Source organism: Fusarium falciforme, chromosome 3 (assembly GCF_026873545.1).
Source record: "Fusarium falciforme chromosome 3, complete sequence".
Classification (NCBI taxonomy): Eukaryota; Fungi; Ascomycota; class Sordariomycetes; order Hypocreales; family Nectriaceae; genus Fusarium; species Fusarium falciforme.
The window spans coordinates 1469437-1486712 of NC_070546.1; the positions used below are offsets into that span (position 1 = coordinate 1469437).

The 17276-nt window shown below is 54.7% G+C and overlaps 5 protein-coding genes across 5 annotated transcripts; 2 read left to right on the forward strand and 3 right to left on the reverse strand.

Annotated features, from left to right (window-relative positions):
• Positions 1-866: 866 nt before the first annotated feature.
• On the forward strand, positions 867-2117 carry NCS54_00378900 (Hypothetical protein; the record flags this gene model as incomplete). The annotated part of the gene is made up of 7 exons (XM_053149346.1): positions 867-915; positions 980-1002; positions 1060-1070; positions 1126-1155; positions 1208-1288; positions 1351-1969; positions 2025-2117. The coding sequence occupies 7 exons, from the start codon at positions 867-869 to the stop codon at positions 2115-2117; spliced, it is 906 nt and encodes a 301-aa protein (XP_053005321.1).
• A 568-nt stretch (positions 2118-2685) lies between these two features.
• NCS54_00379000 (Hypothetical protein) lies at positions 2686-4787 on the reverse strand (the record flags this gene model as incomplete). The annotated part of the gene is made up of 3 exons (XM_053149347.1): positions 2686-3208; positions 3302-3912; positions 3963-4787. 3 exons carry the CDS (start codon positions 4785-4787, stop codon positions 2686-2688), a joined length of 1959 nt encoding a protein of 652 aa, XP_053005322.1.
• A 487-nt stretch (positions 4788-5274) lies between these two features.
• NCS54_00379100 (Peptidase S59 domain-containing protein) lies at positions 5275-11505 on the reverse strand (the record flags this gene model as incomplete). Its single annotated transcript, XM_053149348.1, has 6 exons — positions 5275-5385; positions 5440-7038; positions 7093-7323; positions 7427-11118; positions 11221-11325; positions 11400-11505. The coding sequence occupies 6 exons, from the start codon at positions 11503-11505 to the stop codon at positions 5275-5277; spliced, it is 5844 nt and encodes a 1947-aa protein (XP_053005323.1).
• A 1302-nt stretch (positions 11506-12807) lies between these two features.
• Positions 12808-13489, forward strand: NCS54_00379200 (Hypothetical protein; the record flags this gene model as incomplete). The annotated part of the gene is made up of 2 exons (XM_053149349.1): positions 12808-12972; positions 13043-13489. The coding sequence occupies 2 exons, from the start codon at positions 12808-12810 to the stop codon at positions 13487-13489; spliced, it is 612 nt and encodes a 203-aa protein (XP_053005324.1).
• Positions 13490-14216: 727 nt separating this feature from the next.
• Positions 14217-16116, reverse strand: NCS54_00379300 (ENTH domain-containing protein; the record flags this gene model as incomplete). Its single annotated transcript, XM_053149350.1, has 4 exons — positions 14217-15565; positions 15615-15835; positions 15914-15983; positions 16044-16116. 4 exons carry the CDS (start codon positions 16114-16116, stop codon positions 14217-14219), a joined length of 1713 nt encoding a protein of 570 aa, XP_053005325.1.
• Between the last annotated feature and the right edge of the window lie 1160 nt (positions 16117-17276).

Here is a 17276-nt window from a genome sequence, read left to right on the forward strand (position 1 = left end):
TGGAAAGGTTCTGCAGGGACAAGGGTCCCTCCCCCTCCCTCCAGTGCCGATGCCCTACCCATTCAGGTACCGGAGGAGAGAGCTGAAGGGGTCCCCGTCCGGAAATCTAACGCTGTTCCTGCTTCTTGGGGCGTCTCTCTGGTCGGGAGCCTCAAGCCCGGTGGCGGGCATCGGACAGCCGGGTTTGCATATGACGGCGTTTTTGGGGTAGCACAAGATGGATTATTTCATCATTGGGTAGAAAAAAGGGTTGAGAGGAGCATGCCTGACAGTAAAATGTGTCTTGAATTCAAGTCATTAGGCTCAAGTAGAAACCGTTGGATGGAACAAGTGATCTCATCCTCTTTCCTAAAACAGCAGACAAGCGATCGTCACCTGGTCGGAGAAGAGTCGGCGTATTGGGATCTGGCTGACCTACCGTCTCACCGAGGAATTGGTCTGTAGAAGCTAATAACTTCCCCTCCCCCAGGTCTCGCTCTCTCGCCGTCTCTTGCCCATCTCCACAGTCAAACTCATCCCATCCAATCCTAACATAATCCACTCTTGTTAGGCCCCCTTCGGCGTCGTCCTATTTCTAGCCGTTGACCTCCACCGTGAAGCTCCTCCGTTTGTGGGGGGGAGTTGCTTTTACCCCGTTATCGCTAAGCCCGATAAGACCACCACCACCACCACCGAAACAAATTCCCTCCCCGGCCCGGTCTTCGCTCGGAGGTCGCCATCTCTGCTCTGACTCTCTCTCTCTCCTTCTTCTCTTCCTCTCTTCTTTTTTCTCGACAACCCGCGACAATCTCCGCTCAGCCTCTTCTCTTCTCTTCTTGTCCTTGCCCGTGTTCTCCCGTCTTAGGCCGCCCAGTCCAGTCGCCAAAATGTCCAACAACGACAAGCCCCTCCCCTTCGTCTACCAGTTCGCCGCAGGTAGGCATCTCCATGTTGAACTTGGCGCTTCGCCCGGACTCAATGGCTGACTTTTCGTGATTAGGCGCCATTGCTGGCGTCTCGGAGGTATGATTGCGCCGATTGCCCTGGAGTTGGCTGTTGCTAATTTGCCGCTTGTTGTAGATTCTGGTCATGTATGATCGCATTTGTCGCGTGCCTCTGAGACACTCAACTAACAAGTCTCTCTAGGTACCCTCTTGACGTGGTCAAGACCCGAGTGTAATACTTCCAATGGCGCCCAAGATACGAGCCAATTGCTAATTTTCAACAGCCAACTCCAGACCAACGCCGCCGGCGCTGACGCCTACAATGGCATGCTTGACTGCTTCCGCAAGATCATCAAGCAGGAGGGGTAAATGCCCAATGCGCCAGCAGTTGCGCTCCAGACTCTTCTTGATGCTAACCCCGCGATAGCTTCTCGCGACTCTACCGCGGCATCTCTGCGCCCATCCTCATGGAGGCTCCCAAGCGAGCCACCAAGTTCGCTGCCAACGACGAATGGGGCAAGATCTACCGAAACATGTTTGGCGTCACCTCGATGAACCAGCAGCTCTCCATCCTCACAGGCGCCTCGGCCGGAGCCACCGAGTCATTTGTGGTCGTCCCCTTCGAGCTCGTCAAGATCCGCCTGCAAGACAAGGCCTCGGCTGGAAAGTACAACGGCATGGTCGACTGCGTCGTCAAGACGGTCAAGAACGAGGGCCCCCTCACTCTATACCAGGGTCTCGAGAGCACCATGTGGCGCCACATCCTCTGGAACGCCGGCTACTTCGGCTGTATCTTCCAGGTCCGACAGCTTCTCCCCAAGTCCGACACCAAGCAGGGCCAGATGTTCAACGACATGATTTCCGGAGGTATCGGTGGTACCGTGGGAACCATCCTCAACACGCCCCTCGACGTGGTCAAGAGCCGAATCCAAAACACCCCCAAGGTCCCCGGCCAGGTTCCCAAGTACAACTGGGCTTGGCCCGCGGTCTTTACCGTGGCCAAGGAAGAGGGATTCAGCGCTCTTTACAAGGGTTTCCTGCCCAAGGTGAGTTTCTGGGCTGAGAGCGCATGAGGCCATTCTCGTGCTGACATGTTGACAGGTTCTGCGTCTTGGCCCCGGAGGTGGTATCCTTCTCGTCGTCTTCACCACCGTCATGGATACTTTCCGCTCGTGGCACTACCCCACTAACTGAGATGTTGGAGTACAGGGGTAAAAGAGCCAGAAGACAAGAATCAAAAAAGAGAGGAAGCATTCAACGATACCACGCCGCGCTACACATACAAGGACGGCTTTCGGAGGGCATGGGCATCTGAAGAAAAGAAATTGGAGTGGTGTACTGAATATTGCAAGTGCCGCGCACGGTACGTTCCGTTTCAGCTAGAATCCGCGTCGGATGGTGTTGGGCCGGTTGTATACCTACAAAGAGGGACAGGGGCAGGTCGGTTTGCATTGGAGTAGGCTAGGCTAGGCTACCTATAGATCTCGAGCCAATTCAATGTCTTTGAATCACTTTGTGAGTCTTGTGTCTACTGTTGAGCTTCATTGGATGAGCACGATAACTATGAGTATGTCTGCAAGCGATCAATTGCTAGAGATGGTCCCTGGGCTACCTTGTTCAGCAAAAATCGAGATTTCGATTGAAATGAAGCTCATCATGCCCTCAGTGCTAACTGTTGCCTCCTATGTAGCTACCAACCTGGATGTGATATCCTCCTCTCCTACATCTCCATCATGTGCTTGCCCGTCGCAATCCAACCTGTCTAGTCATCGTCCATAGTTAGGTCGATGACCTGCCCACCACAGCCCGGCGAGTACTGGTTGACAAAATTTTCGATCTCGTTCATGATGCGGTTGCGAGGGCGATATCCAATGACAAAAGGGGCCAGCTTGCGAAGTCTGCAGAGCTCCATGGCCTCCTCCGCCTTGGCGCGGCGCACTGTGTTGTTGAGGTCTCTCACAAAGGTCCAGTCGCGGACGGGCAGCTTGAGGCCTAGGTCACGCCACTTATCGTAGTCCCAGAAGGTGATGCCGTTGAGCCCGCGGAGCGTATGGAGGTAGTCGAGCCCCTGGATAGTTCGCAGAGCGCGGAAGCGGCGATAGTTGGGCTGCCCGGCCGTCTTCTTGGCCATGTACTCGACGATGTGAGGGGGCTCGTGCTTGCGCCGCATGTACCCGTTGGACGACTCGGGAGTGTAGATGGAGATGGACTTGAGGCGGTGGACCTCGCTGAATAAGGCGAGGGGATGCGTCCGTCGCGACGTGTACCGGCCCTTCTCGTCGCGCCTGTAGATTAGGCGCTGGGAGCCAATCCACAGGATCTCTACGTGCTGAAGATGCTGGAGCCTGGCGCCAATTCCGCTTGCAAAGCGACCCTACTCGCCAATGGAAGAGAATGCGAACGTGTTGGCTCCGTAGAAGAGGCTGGCCCCGAGATAGTTGAAGTGCTTGGACACGAGGAGCGGGGCGAGGAGCTCCTGTGGTTTGATGGTCCCAAACGTCAGGGAGACGCTCTCCTGTCCGATGTGGAAGCGGCGCAGGAGGGCGACTCGACCGTTGCAGTCGCGAGGCACCTCGTTTGCCTCGCGGTACGGGTCTAGACGGGAGATGACATATACCAACTCTCGCTCAAAGACGAAGAGGTAGGAGAAGATCTTGATCTGCACCTCGATGTCGAGTCGTTCAAGGGAGGATCGCCGTGGACCTCCTGGAGGCGGTGACTGACCTAGAAGCGGCGGTCGATTTGGAGGTGGCCCTCGGCCGGAGCCTGGAGCAGGGAGTTCTTCTTCATCGTCTTCCTCTTTGTCCTCTTCCTCATTGGGGCGACGCAGCTTGAGGCCTGGGTGCGTCTTGGGGGGCTTCTGCGCGCTGAAGCACCACGACATGTTCTCCTCCTTGCACGAAAGCCTGTAGATGGCTTCCCAATTCTGAAGCTCCGGGGGCAGCTGCTCCCTATCCTCGATCCAGAGGCGGATGACTTTGGGCCATGACTTTCACCTGTCAGTGCATCTTGAAAATGCATCACCAAGTTGCTACGCACCTTCTCGTGTGGGCGATGCCGCTTACGAGCCTCAAGCACTCGAATTCTGGCTTTGAGCTCACGGACTCGTTGACGACGTCTGGTCTTGGCATTTCGGAGCTCGGTCGCCTTGTGGATGAAGCGCCTACGGTATCTCAGGAATGAATGAGCGACCTCATCCCAGTGAGGCTTGCAAGTCCTCAAGCACCCTTCAGCCCACTCGGGCTCAGTGATGCCTTCCTCACGGAGGGCCACGTGAAGGGCAGCGTCCGCGTCCTTTTGGTCGTCGTCGTTGTCGTCACTGTCATCGCTATCGTCACTGTCGTCGTTGTCCTCGTTGGCTTCATTGTCTTCGTTGTCATCATCACTGTCGTTCACGTTGTTGTTGTTGTTATCGTTCATGTGATTATCATCATTGTCTTCGTTCTCGTTGTCGTCATCATTGTCATTCATATCGTTGTCGTTGTTGTCATCGATGTCATTCATGTCGTTATCGTTGTCATCATCGTCGACGTTGATGACAGTGTCGTCGCTGTCGTCGCTGTCGTCGCCATCGTTGTTTTCATTTTCAATGAAGCCCTCGTCGTCGGGTTCGTCGTGGACAAAGAGACTAGAATCGGATCTCCCCCGAGGAATTCCTGGCTCATCGTCCGGCTCACCGTCGTTGGCGACGAGATCAACGAAGGTAACGTCAGTGGAAGGAGGTGGCGTCATGCTGTTGGGGAGAAAGAGGCTTGATTCTTCTCTCCCTCGGTCCTCATCCTCATCCAGCTCCATGAGGTCCTCAGGATTGGCGGTGAGGTCAATGTGGTCGACCTCGCCCTCTTCAGAGGTGGCGCGCGGCATAATGTCTGGATGAGAAGGGAGAAGAGGAGGTGGAAGGGTTGAGGGGATGAGGAGAAAAGAAGAAGAAGAGGAAGAGAAGAGGGGATGGAAGAGGTGTTTATATATTCAAAAGGGACGGTGATTCACGGCTGCACAAGAAGGGATAATAACTCACAGTCGAAAAAGAAGGGGAAGATGGGACAACCTATTAGCATATCCCTATCTAAGAATTAGGGCAAAGCAACAATAATAAGAACAAGATATTTTTTAAGATGTTTTATACAAGTTCACTTCCAATATCGTTCTCATATTGTGCTGATTCCTTGGATGACACGGCAGCTGTAGAGACCCAATCCTTTTTCTTCCTGTAACTATCTAACTAATCTACAATCCCGGCCTCATCCTTCAAGGCCCTCGGCTTCTTCAATAAAACATTACCAAAACGCAATCGTATAATCCCCGAATGCGGCAACATGCCTATACAGCCACTCCCACAATGCACTCCTTCTTAATGAGACATCACCTCCCGATAACGATCCATGCCCAGGTCCACTGAGTATGCCAGTAGGCGGTCCTGTGTCAGGGGCAAGTTGAGAATCTTGGCCCGAAGTTCCATGTCCTGAAAGTCTGTGAGTACTGATCCATGACGAGGCATCACATCTTCTTGACATACCTGTTTTTTCTTTGTAGCCTTCAAAATCTCCTTGGCAGTCTCATCTGCCATATCCGACACAGCAGCGTACCGCAAAACCTCTGAATCTGCCACATCCTCGTCCATCGCATGCAACCCAGCAAGAAGTTTCTCCAACACAATAGCTGGTGGCGTCTCGCCCTTGCTTCGGTGCTGAATCAGCGTCAAGAAGAGGTTATAAATCTCTCCACCCAATGACCAGTTCGAAATAGCCATGTGCCGGCCCTCAAACTGAGAGATGAGAGCTGACAGGTTGTCATACTCGCGCTCCACAATCGCCAAAGGCGCAACCTCCTTGACCAGCACCCGGTGAGCCTCGACAAAAGAGCCAGCGCGCAGAAGGCACTGGACTTCAGCATACGCATCCTTCTTCACGCTTCGCATGTACAGAGCCAGAGCCTCCCAGATCCACGACGAGGGAATGCAGAATTTCTCGACCAGAACTCCAAATGCCGTGCTTGTCTCATCCCCAATCGAACCGGCGTGTCGGGCTAGGTGTTCTTGGATGGCCATCTTTCGGGCAACCGAGTTGCTCAGGTGGAGCAGCACGAACACGGCTTCAAGCCACTCGCCAGCACTGGTGAGTTGTGATGCATAGGCGATGGTAGCAGCGTCGGCCTTCTCAGTGGCCCTCTCCCCAAACGAGACCTTGCCAGTCGACACCAGTGCAAGACCCAGCTGCCATGTCAGCCGCATGTCAAGAGGTGAGAGTTGCGAGTTTTCGGGCCGCAAGATAGCCTCCAGGTCAGAAGCATCGTTTGCGTACAGCTGCAAGAGACCCCAGAGGAGATCTTGTCTGCGGTCAGAGTCCACATCATCCCACAGTGGCTTGATGCCCTGGTCGATGTACCATGGGAGTGGCAGATACTCCTTCTCCTGGTCCACATCATTCTTGAACCCTTGGACTGCGGCCGCCAGGTCGTCAAACTGCGCGATTCCATACCACAGTCGGAGACCAAAGGATTGCTTCCAGTCCAGACCAAACTTCTTGGAAATGACAAACGAGTCCAGTCGGTCCTCAACAGGAACTCCCTTCATGCCTTCGCAGACACACGCGTTGCCACTCAGGAGCTCATAGATGGTCCGGATCGATTCAGAGAACTCTGAGAGCATCTTTGAGTCGTGCCAGGCCTTGAGCTGTTCCCTCATATCCTTCTTGGCAGCATCATTGGTGCCAATAAGGGGGACGAGGGTGGCAAGGCGGAAGTTCTTGCCATCGAGAAGGTGCTTGCAAGCCTCAGTAACCCGATGACCGGCAAGGCAAGCGACAGCCTTCTCTTCACTCGAACCTGCAAGGCCAATGGTTGTTGATGAAGCTTGATCAACCAGGTCGGTCCAAAAATGAGACAGCTCAGCCCTTCGGATCAGGTGTTCGGGCTGGGTAGGATGGGGTTCCAGGTCGTCAAAGAGAATGCTCGCCAGGTCCCAGACATGCTTCTCCTGCATACTAGACGGGTCATTCATGTCCTGTTGATGGAAAACATCCTTCAGACTAGCTGCCTTCAGTGAGGCTACGGGAATATCGTCAACCACTCGGATCTCGGTCAGCTTATCCTGGCTGTTGAGATACCTCTTGGAGGACTGCATATGCCGGTCAGTAGGATCACACGAAAGCTTGTTTTGGGGGAAACTGACATCTGAAGAGAAGGTGGCCAATCGAAGCTCCTGCGTTTCCGTCTGAATCGTAGAACGCTTGAATGAAAGGAGGTCCGAGGTCCGAAGAATCGACCGTCGACCGCTCTCGGGGTCAAATGGTCGAGGAACAACGAGTGTCTCATCGGGTCCCCAAGTCGGCCGACCTGCGTCGTGGAAGACCTTTTCGTCATGATCAATAGTCAAATTCTTGTCTTGTCGCTCGTAGGGCCACTAATTATCCAATCTTAGCATCAATTCATATATAAGTCATAGTTACATAAACCTCCAGCGTGTTTCAATCTGGGGCCATTCAGGCAACTGCTAGGGAACCGACCTTGGGGAAGCCTTTGCCAGGAATAGAGGCTCGAAGATTCTTGGGTGCTGGCTTGGGCTTCTCGAACAGAGAGTTCATGAGGTCGATACTCGTCGCAAAACCACGTCCCTTGTCCATGCCAATAGTACTGGCAGCAAAATTATCCATCCTGTCATTCTTGGCTGTGCTCTTCCTCCAGATCGACGACTTCCGCAATGTGTCGTTCCCGCTCTTATCAAGGTCGATCAGCACACCGGTCTGTCTCGAAGGGGATTCGTTCAGCTCCCTGAGAAGCTGTCGATCTCGTTTGACAGGGCTGACAGTCTTCCTCAACATCTCCATCCAGTCATCTCCATCTGCAACCTCGAGCTGCACAGGACCAGCAGAGTCCTTCACAGCTCGCATTCTAGCTCTGAGGATACCTCCAGGAGTGGCCTTGACGGCTTCCTGGGCATCCTCGGACGAGGCATCGTCATGCTCCGCGGCAAGATGGTGTTCAAGGGAAGACCTCGCCATGTCTTCATCCTCGGACACGTCATATTCCTCACCCACGTCTTCGGCGTACTCGTCATCGAGTGACAGCCTGACATCGTTGGGCGCGGAATCCGCGGAGCTAACCCCTAAAAAAGACTGCTGGCCAGAGAAATCACCTTCATACATCTGCGCCTGCTCGTCAAAGCCACCGGGCACGCCTCGGTGCATCCGAAATTCAAACGTGTCGTCTTCCATTGGAGTGCTGCCAGTGGTATCAAGAGCCATTTCTTGAGGGGCCACAGGCTCTTGCTGGGTGACATCTTCCTCATCATCCGAGTCATCATCATCGAGGCCGTAGGTGGTAAAGTGCTCAACCGAGAAGACCCAGATGCCCGTATCCTGGTCGTAGCTCTCGAAGGTCGTGTTCTCGATTCGCTTAAGACGCTCGACGTGCTTGTTGAATCGCTTGGGGTCGTTGGAGATTCTCTTGTCGCGAGCTCCACGAGGCCAGGACTGTTCCAGGGCAATTCGCGCGGGCACGTTGAGACCCTTTCCAACAGGTGGCTTCTTGGCTGCCACAGGATAGACAGTGGCTGATCGGGGTTGAAGAACAATCAAGCCACCGCAAATGTCGTCAAGATCAATGTTGCTGATGTCAACGGGGACCTTGAAAGAGACGTATCCAACATTGTCACGTCCAACAGTGAAGCCGTCAACCTTTTGTCGCTGCATACGGTTCATCTTTTCGAGATCCTCCTTGGGGGGTTGCATCCAGTATTGGCCGGGAGCATTATCGAAGTTGTTAGCCGAAGCAGCTTCCGGGGTGGCCGCGTTGTCTTCTTCATGGACGATGGCAAGCTCCTTGCCCTTAACCTCCTCCATCTCAGGAGTCTTGGAGCCGTTTGAACCGTTAGTCGGACGAGTCTGGCGGGGAGTCTCCTCGTTGGAGGGGCTGCCGACATCCTCGGGAGCGGGAAGAGCACCACGAACAGGAGTACTGTCCTCGGCATCGACGTTGCTTGTGTCGAAGCTCACGCGTTTCGAAAGCTTGCGGGATCCGGTGCCAGCGTCAGATGACTTGTCCTTCTGCGGAGTCGAGAACAGATCACTTCTAATATCTCTGTTGATGACAAGCTTCTTGGAGCCAGTGCTGCCGTACCACCGAGGCTGAGATCCATTAGAAAACGCTCCAGGAGCAAGGATACTGTCCTCAGTGTTGAAGCTGCGACGGAGGTTGTTGGTTGACATGCTCCTGCTCAATCCACCATTACGGCTAGAGCCCAGCAAGCTGTGGCCGAGGTTTCCGTTTCCGGGCGTGCTCGAGATGCTACTAGCAGGGCTGCCTGAGGGAGTGCCGTAGGTGCTGTACGAAAAACCAAAGCCCCTCTTCTGGGGAGTGGCATAGCGGGATGCGGATGCAGGCGCCAGCTTGTACATGGGCAAGATCGAACTTCTCCTAGGCTTAGAGCTTCCGTTGAGAGGAGTAGCAAGAGGGCCGGGGTTTTGGACCTCGTTGCCGCCCAAGCCAGCAAACAAACCAGGGGAGCCAAACGCCGAGACATCATTAATGTTCGCCGTGAGTCCCTGGGGAGCATTGGCTGATTGACTGTTGCCAAGCAGCGAAGAGCCGTTCACCTGCTGCTGCTGGTTGGTGCTCGCGCCAAAGAGAGACGAGCCTTGGTTTGCGTTTTGACCGCCAAACAAGCTAGATCCAGTGACGTTGTTGGTGCCACCGAACACATTGGGCTTCTGCTGTTGGTTTGTGTTTCCAAAGAGAGAGCTGCCAGTCGTCGCCTGGTTCGTGTTGTTGGAGCCGAGACCACCAAAGAGGCCAGTACCGCCAGTGTTTGTCTGAGCAGTGTTGTTGCCCCCGAAGAGAGAGCCCCCAGTGGCAGGCTTGTTTCCGAACAGACCGCCACCGGCAGCGTTGTTCGTGGCGCCAAAACCCGTGGTGTTGGTATTGGTGTTTCCTCCACCGAAAAGACCGCCGCCAGTAGTGTTGGTCTGAGTGGTATTGCCAAACAGGCCGCCTGCAGGCTTGTTGGCGTTGTTGCCGAACAAGCCTCCACCAGTGTTGTTGTTGGCATTGTTTTGACCAAACAGTCCAGTTCCAGTGTTCGTCTGCTGGTTGTTGTTGTTACCACCGAAGAGGCTTGAAGTCTGGTTGGTGTTGGTATTGTTGCCAAAGAGGCCACCGCCAGTGTTGGTGTTGGTGTTGGTTGCTCCAAAGGCGCTGTTCGTGGTGTTTCCAAAACCACTTGTAGTGGTCGTGTTATTGGTGTTGCCGAAGCTAAACCCAGTACCAGCAGGCTTGTTCTGGGCACCTCCGAAGAGACCACCACCGGTGTTTGTGTTGGTTTGGCCGAAGCCCGTTCCGGTGTTGTTCGTCGCGCCGAAGCCGCTGGTGTTGGTATTGGTGTTTCCTCCTCCGAAGAGGCCACCACCGGTGTTCGTTGTGCTGCTACCAAACAGACCACCTGCAGGCTTGTTGGCGTTGTTGCCGAACAAGCCTCCACCGGTGGTGTTGTTGGTAGTGGCTGTAGAGCCGAAGCCCGTAGAGCCGAAGCCTGTGGTTGTGGTGTTGTTGGCGGTGTTTCCTCCTCCGAAGAGACCGCCAGTTGTGTTCGTGTTCGTTCCGAAGCCTGATGTCGTGGTAGTATTTGTGTTAGTGCCAAAACCTCCACCAAAACCCGAGCTCACGCCAAACGCACCGCCGCCGCTGGCATTGCCATGCCGCCGTCCCTGAACATAGTCTGCAAGTCGAAGCTCTTCGGCCGACCACTTCTTGTAAGGGTCCTGGAAGAGAACGTTCTGGAACGAGTTGGTCGAGGTGGTGTTTGGTTCCTTCTCGGTGTGGGCCTGGAAAGGGGTTATAGCAGTGCCTGGAGGGTCACCGACGCCGCCGCTGAGGGTGTTGGTGTTGGAAGTGCCGAATCCCCCACCAAATCCGGTTCCAGTGGTGTTGGTGTTTCCACCGCCAAAGAGCGAACCGCCGGTGTTGGACGTGGTCCCGAAACCAGTCTTGTTGGCATTATTGTTTCCAAACATACCACCTCCAGTGTTGGTGCTCCCAAACGTCGAGGTATTGTTGGTCGTGTTGCCAAATCCTCCAAAGCCAGTTCCGGTATTGGTCGTGGTATTGGAGGATCCAAAGAGGCCGGTGCCAGTGTTGCCAGTGGAACCAAAGGTGGTGGCAGGCTTGCTGCCGAAGCCGCCAGTCGTGTTGGATCCGAATCCGCCTAAGAATCGTCAGTATGTTTGTGTCGAAGATCGCTGATCGCCGCTCCGTTTCCTCTCTCAATCGTAGATGGCAGCGGCGCGTCGAAGCAGATTCTGCGTACCGGTCGATGAGCCGAAGCCGCTCGAGGCGTTGTTGTTGCCCCCAAAGAGGCCACCGGACGTGTTCGTTTGGCCAAAACCGCCGCCAGTGTTGTTCGTCCCGAAGCCTTTCGGGCGATTCCAATCAGCACCGCCGCCATCATCATCATCCACCGGGTGGTTGAAAAGGCGTGTTGCTTACCTGAGGTGTTGGTAGTATTATTGGCTCCGAAGCCGCCAAAGCCTGACGACTGGTTCGTGTTGTTGTTATTTTGGCCGAAGCCACCGAAACCGCCGCCGAAAGACATGATGTCGGTCACGCTATCGACGCGGCTCGGGAGAGGATGGTGTGTACTTCTCGCGGCGAGCTTGCAGCAGCTGTCGCGCTGTTGTCGTTACTGTGGATAGCTCGCGATGCGAAATCGATGGGCGAATTGATGCGAATCGCGCGTGTAGTCGCAAAACTGATCGTCGGAGATGAAACGACGATGGATAGTCTCGCGATGGTGAGATGGCGCCGAGCTTATCAAGACTGAGAGCTGCGAAAACGCGCTGTTGTGTTGCACCACCACTGCAGAAAAAAGGAACAGGGGAGAGTGCAGCTGTGGAAAAAGCGCTTCCGGGCGAGCGCCAGAGGCCGCAGCAAGGGCTGCGTGTGTCACGAAGGAAGGGGGAAAACAAGGAAACGGGAAAGGAGGGGATGATCGAAAGAGCAGTGAGAGAAAGAGCGGACCAGAACAGATGGGCGCCCTTATACACCTCGAGCTCGTGGCGATGAATGAGTTGGTGGTGAGGTCAGTCTCTCTCGGCCGTCAGTCCAGCCAGCTTTTTTTTGGGGCGGACCTCTGTGCTCAGGCAGGTTGGCAGCTGCTGCGTTGCTGCCTCAGACAATAACTTTGTACCTTATTGGCCTCGACCACTGTGCTGACTAACATTGGCCAATTAAATGCGGCGGCTGGGCTACTCGCAGGCTGAGTCACTGGTGCCTGCGGTATGCCTAGAGAGTGACTTGATCAGCAGGTACACAGGCATGCAGTCTCAGTACAAGTTGAGACACCCGGTGAAGATGCGCAGAGCATTTGTTTTACGGCAAAGATTCGATCTCTAGACAAATGCGTTTAATTATTTCGAAAATTATGTTGTAAAATTGGAAAGCCCTTTTGAAAGCTCATGCGTTTACTTTCCCTTTAAACCTTTTTCGTCCGCTTTTCTCTCGGGTTCAACACTTTAGAGTTGCCAGTTTGCTGTAGGTACCCTATTTTTTTCCTGCACCCCTAGCTGTGCTGCTAAGGCAGACTCGGCCATCCGGGCGCGAAGCTAGGAGCGCGTCTTTGGTTGGTCGCGTCGCAAGCTTTCTCTCAGCTCATGGATCCATAGCCATTGCGAGCAACAACACCACGAAGCAACCCTTGCGCCACGCCCATCCTGGATCTCGACCGCTTCGCGCCGACCTGCTCCGCCATTATCGAGTTCCGCGATCATAGCTAAACCAGAATCTCGACAGTATCTCTCTCCTCTAGCGGTGTCATCTTTCCAATTGCCCTCTTCATCGACCTGCGCCGCCTTTTTCGGAATTCCTCCCCAGCCACCTGCGTCTCACAGCAATAACAATGAATTCGCACACAACACCACGCCCTGCCTTTCCCGTGCGGTCAATAGGCGGCGGTGGCTCAATCCACCCGCCTCAGTCTCGACAACCGGTGGCTCCTCAAGTTTCATCCAACGAAGAATACAGCACCATCCCCGAGGAGGATCGCGAGCACATTGATGAAGTCGTAGGTCGCGCCCATCCAGCTGCAGAAAGCACCAAGACGCCTTAGCTCACATCCAACCCGCCGCTACTAGTTTGACCTCATGGACATGAAAAAAAAGGGATGGCTCAACAGCTACGAGTTTAGACACTCGCTAGCAGCTCTCGGGTTCGACATGTCCAAGCCCGATTACTTCAGAGAGCTAGAATCATACGGCACTGTGCCTCCAGACTGGCAGGACCCTCACAGCTGTCCCGTAAACCGTCTCTACGTCTATCTCGACCAGTTCAGGCTATGCGCCGCCAAGTTATTAGCCAATCGAGATCCTCGACAAGAAGCGACAAAGGTGTTCAACATGTTTGACTACGATGGAGACGGCATAATATCCTTTGAGGATATGCGGCGCTTGGCCTCGGACATTAAAGAGGAGAGGACAATGACGGACGAAGAGATCCAAAGCATGATTGAACATCTGGACCACGAGGGCAAGGGCGGCGTCAACCTGGAGGAATTCATCCAGATGATGGAGGAGGCTGGGTAAGCGCATATTTAAAGAGGGCCCTTCAAGGGCATGGATATCATGGACATGCTAGTCCACGGCAGACAAGGAGCCACAGTTCCTGAACCAGCGTCCAGATCGTCGAAGGGTTTACGCGCCTCCCACTCGCCGCGTCAAGCTTCAAAGACCTCAATTTTCGAGGTCCTTCTTTCGACGGTCGAGGGCTATTCACTGTCAGGGTCATCTTTGGACAAGCACTCATCTCACAGTCGTCCACATAACCCTGGGATGTGACGAATTCAAACAAGACCAACAACACACCAGCTGGGTCAGGCGAAGTGGCTGGTCCAGTCTTTACCAGCATTTGGCTAGCTAGTTGTTAGGCTTTAAACAAGGACGAGGAGGGAGGGAATGGCGCAAAGGATTGCAACGGAGTATGGAGTAGATTTCAATGAGATCTAAGAATTGTTTTTGAATGCGTCAGGCGCGCTGTCTAAATCCCCCATAGTCCATCATCGCAATAGCTTCCTATTCCCGACAACTAGGCCTCCCAGATACCAGCTCAACTTTGGTCGAAAGCCACAAAAATGTACTGTGAACAGGGGAATACCATACTTCGCCTGCGCAAAACACGGGAATCGGATCGGGTCCGGAAGGTGTGAAGGTGAAGGTGTAACAAAGAAAAGGTGGATGATCAAATAGAGGAGTCGCTCAGCCAGAGATGGCCGGCAGAGTTGGAGGGACGTGAGTCAAGATCTCAAAGCTGGGGTTAGAATTGGATCAGGTCTTGGTTCTGCTGCTGTTGTTGCGGTGCTGGGTGGGCAGCGAAAGGGTTGTTGGTCTGGCCGTTCAAGCCCGCAGGTCCAGTAGCCGCAGGCATCTGGGCGCCGTAGTTGACGGTGGGCATGCCTGTGAACTGCTGTCGAAGGAATGGGTTGTTTCCTGTTGCCTCGGCGTTGATTCGGGCCACACCCGCACCAGCGCTGTTGACAAATGTGCCGGGGGCTGTGTGCTGGGCGGGGATACGGAGGTTACCTGTGTTGCCAAAGGTGTCCATACCGTCACCAGTAGCGAGCAGCGAGTTGAGTCGGGTCTCGTGCTCGTTCATCTCCTTCTGAGGAGCGTTGAATGTCGGTTGTGCCTGGGGGAAGCTGTTCTGCTGTTGCAGCTGGGGTTGGCTGCTAAAGGTATTGAGGGTCTTCTGCTCAGGGAGAGAGCCCAGGGAAGAAATGGGGTTAGGTCGGGCAGATTGTGGACGGTTGAACTGGGCAAACGGGTTGTTGGATCCAGTTGGAGTGGGCTGCAGCGCTTGAGCCTGGTTGTTATGAGTTGCCCAGGGATTGTTGCTGCCGGGCTGAAGAGTGGGCTCAGGGGAAGCTGGTGACGATAGTGACTGTTGCGGCAGCTGTGGTTGCTGTTGCAGGTAGGGGTTGAAGCCAGTGGGCTGAGGCTGCTGGAAGGCCAGCTGCTGTTGCTGTTGCTGTTGCTGGGCCTGTTGCTGGCCATAAGGATCCATGTTCATGGGCTGGCCGAAGCCGGTGTTGAGGTTCGACTGGAAGCCAGTGGGCTGTCCCTGCTGCGGGAACCCGGTATAGGCATTGGCCATGTAGCCAGTGTTCTGGGGTTGGTTCTGATCGATGGGGTTTGCGAAGAAGTCGACGGGGTTTCCTTGCTGGTATCCTTGGTTGAAGCCAGTGTACTGTGGCTGGCTGGTTTGCTGCTGTGGAACAGGATCATCATCGAAGAGAGAGTGGGCATTGCTCTCTTCCAACTCCTTGCGCCTCCTCTCCTCCTCCTCCTGGCTAAGCTTGATCGCCTTCTGCAGGTCATCATCATCATCCACCCCATGCTGTCGGCTCTCTCGCTTTTTCCGGTCTTCCTCCTCTTGATACTTGCTGGCCTCGATAGCCAAGCGGTACTCGGTATCTTCCTCATCATTCGCCACCCGCCTCTCGCGCTGGCGCCGGTTCCCATGTGCGGCGGCGGGCTCGGCGTGCTGGGGGGCGAACTCCTCTAGTCCGGTAACGCGCGACTTCCAGGATCTCCGATCGCTTCGCTCGGCTCGTAGTCTATCCTCGTCCAAAATTAGAGCAGTCAACTCCTTTGCAGCAACTCGGACTTTTCAACCGTTAGCGACCGCCATATGCGACTGAGTCAATCCACTTGCCGTTCTGTCCAACATCGCGACCCTCTTCATCAACGTATTGAAACTCTCGCAGGGTCTTTATAATGTAAATGCTCTGGCGAGCCCAAGTGACGACAAGCTCTGAGCCCTCGTGCAGACAGTAATCAAGAACCTTGAGAGCTTTGAGGACGTGTCGCCAGTTCTTTCCCTTGTCGTTCAAACGCTTATCGATCATGTCCATGATCTCGTAGAACTCTGTGGAACTAATCGCGCCATGTCAAGTCAGTACTCGGGGCTTTGCGACAAGGAGAATTGGACCAGGTCTTGGTACGCCTACGTACGTGTTGTAGGTCATCTGAGCGATTTCGCTCATCTGGGTGCCAGTCGGACCCCAGGGGTCATTGCTGGTCGCTGTTGTTTAACTCGTCAGCGGGCGTCCCGAGGCGCAGGAGTAGTGACCAGAGTGCGAACCTTCTCTGACCTTGACCTGGGCGCTGGAGTAACCCTTGGTCACATTTTTGACGCTTCGCATCACCTTCGACATGGTGGGCGAGTCTTGGTATTTGCGGTCGGGGTATTGGTGTAGGGATAAGTAGGGGGTTGCGTCCTGGGCGCCAATCGATCGGTCGCCGCAAGGTTTCCTTCAATAGTCGGCGAAGCTCTCAGAGGGCGTATTCCGGTCAGAGGCCCTGAAGCAAGACGATGTCGGCGACAAAAATTCCAATGCGCTCCGTGGATGAAGTCGACGGAGGGAGGCGCAGGGAGGGGGTATGCCAGGGTCCCAATAAGCTCCCAAGGTCACGAGATGCTCAGTCCCGCTCTCGACGATGGCGACGCGGCGTTTGCGATAGGTTCAGTCGAAGACCCCAAATAAAAAAAAAAACTCCGGTGTTTGGTTTGAATTGGCGATTACGGCCAAAGACGTTTGTGGAGAGGAGAGGCTGGCGGATGCGGTCGTGGGGTGACTGGCCACCTGCGTTAGGTAGTGTCGGGGTTTGGAGAGGTCGGGGAAGCCGGCCAGAGACGACGTATGTCCAGCACGATCTGGGATGCGGCTCGGGCGCGGATTTGAGGGAGGCGAGGGCGCTTCAGGAGATGAGAGAGCAGCGTTCGAGATATGCAAAGTCTGCCGCCTACAAGAAGAAGCTTCAGCTGAGCGATATAAAAAAAGACGCTGGACGCGACTCGTAAGTGATAGTGCAGGAGCAAGAGGATGAATACTGTAGGTGGGCGCTGTCGGGCGGGTTGGGGAGCGAGCGGCGACGGGAGCAATGGAACCAAGGCCCAAGGCATGGAAATGGAAGGCAAGTGGCAGTGGCTGCGCAGGGTGATTACGTATTCGTACATGGCCACTCAGCGGTGCCAGCTTTACACTTTGCCAGCAAAGCGCCTGGCAGTGACAGGCGATGCGCCTTGGCGAGTACACTAGCCACGCCAAGGTTTGCGGGGGTCGAGAGTGCGAAACAGCATCTCGGGTGCTTCTCAAGGCATCCATTATTGGTAGGCAATGAGGGGGCCACGGGCGCAGCTGGCATGCCTCCTCTATGGGTGAATTCCTTCATTTCCATCAATTTTTCCATCACGCTTTGCCGGACCGAGACATCCAGATGTGAACTCCGAGGCCTCGACCCAGACTGTGGCTGACCAAGGCGGATGAGGCTTAGTTACGGTGTCTGATAGGCTTTCGCACAGGCGTTGCGTCTG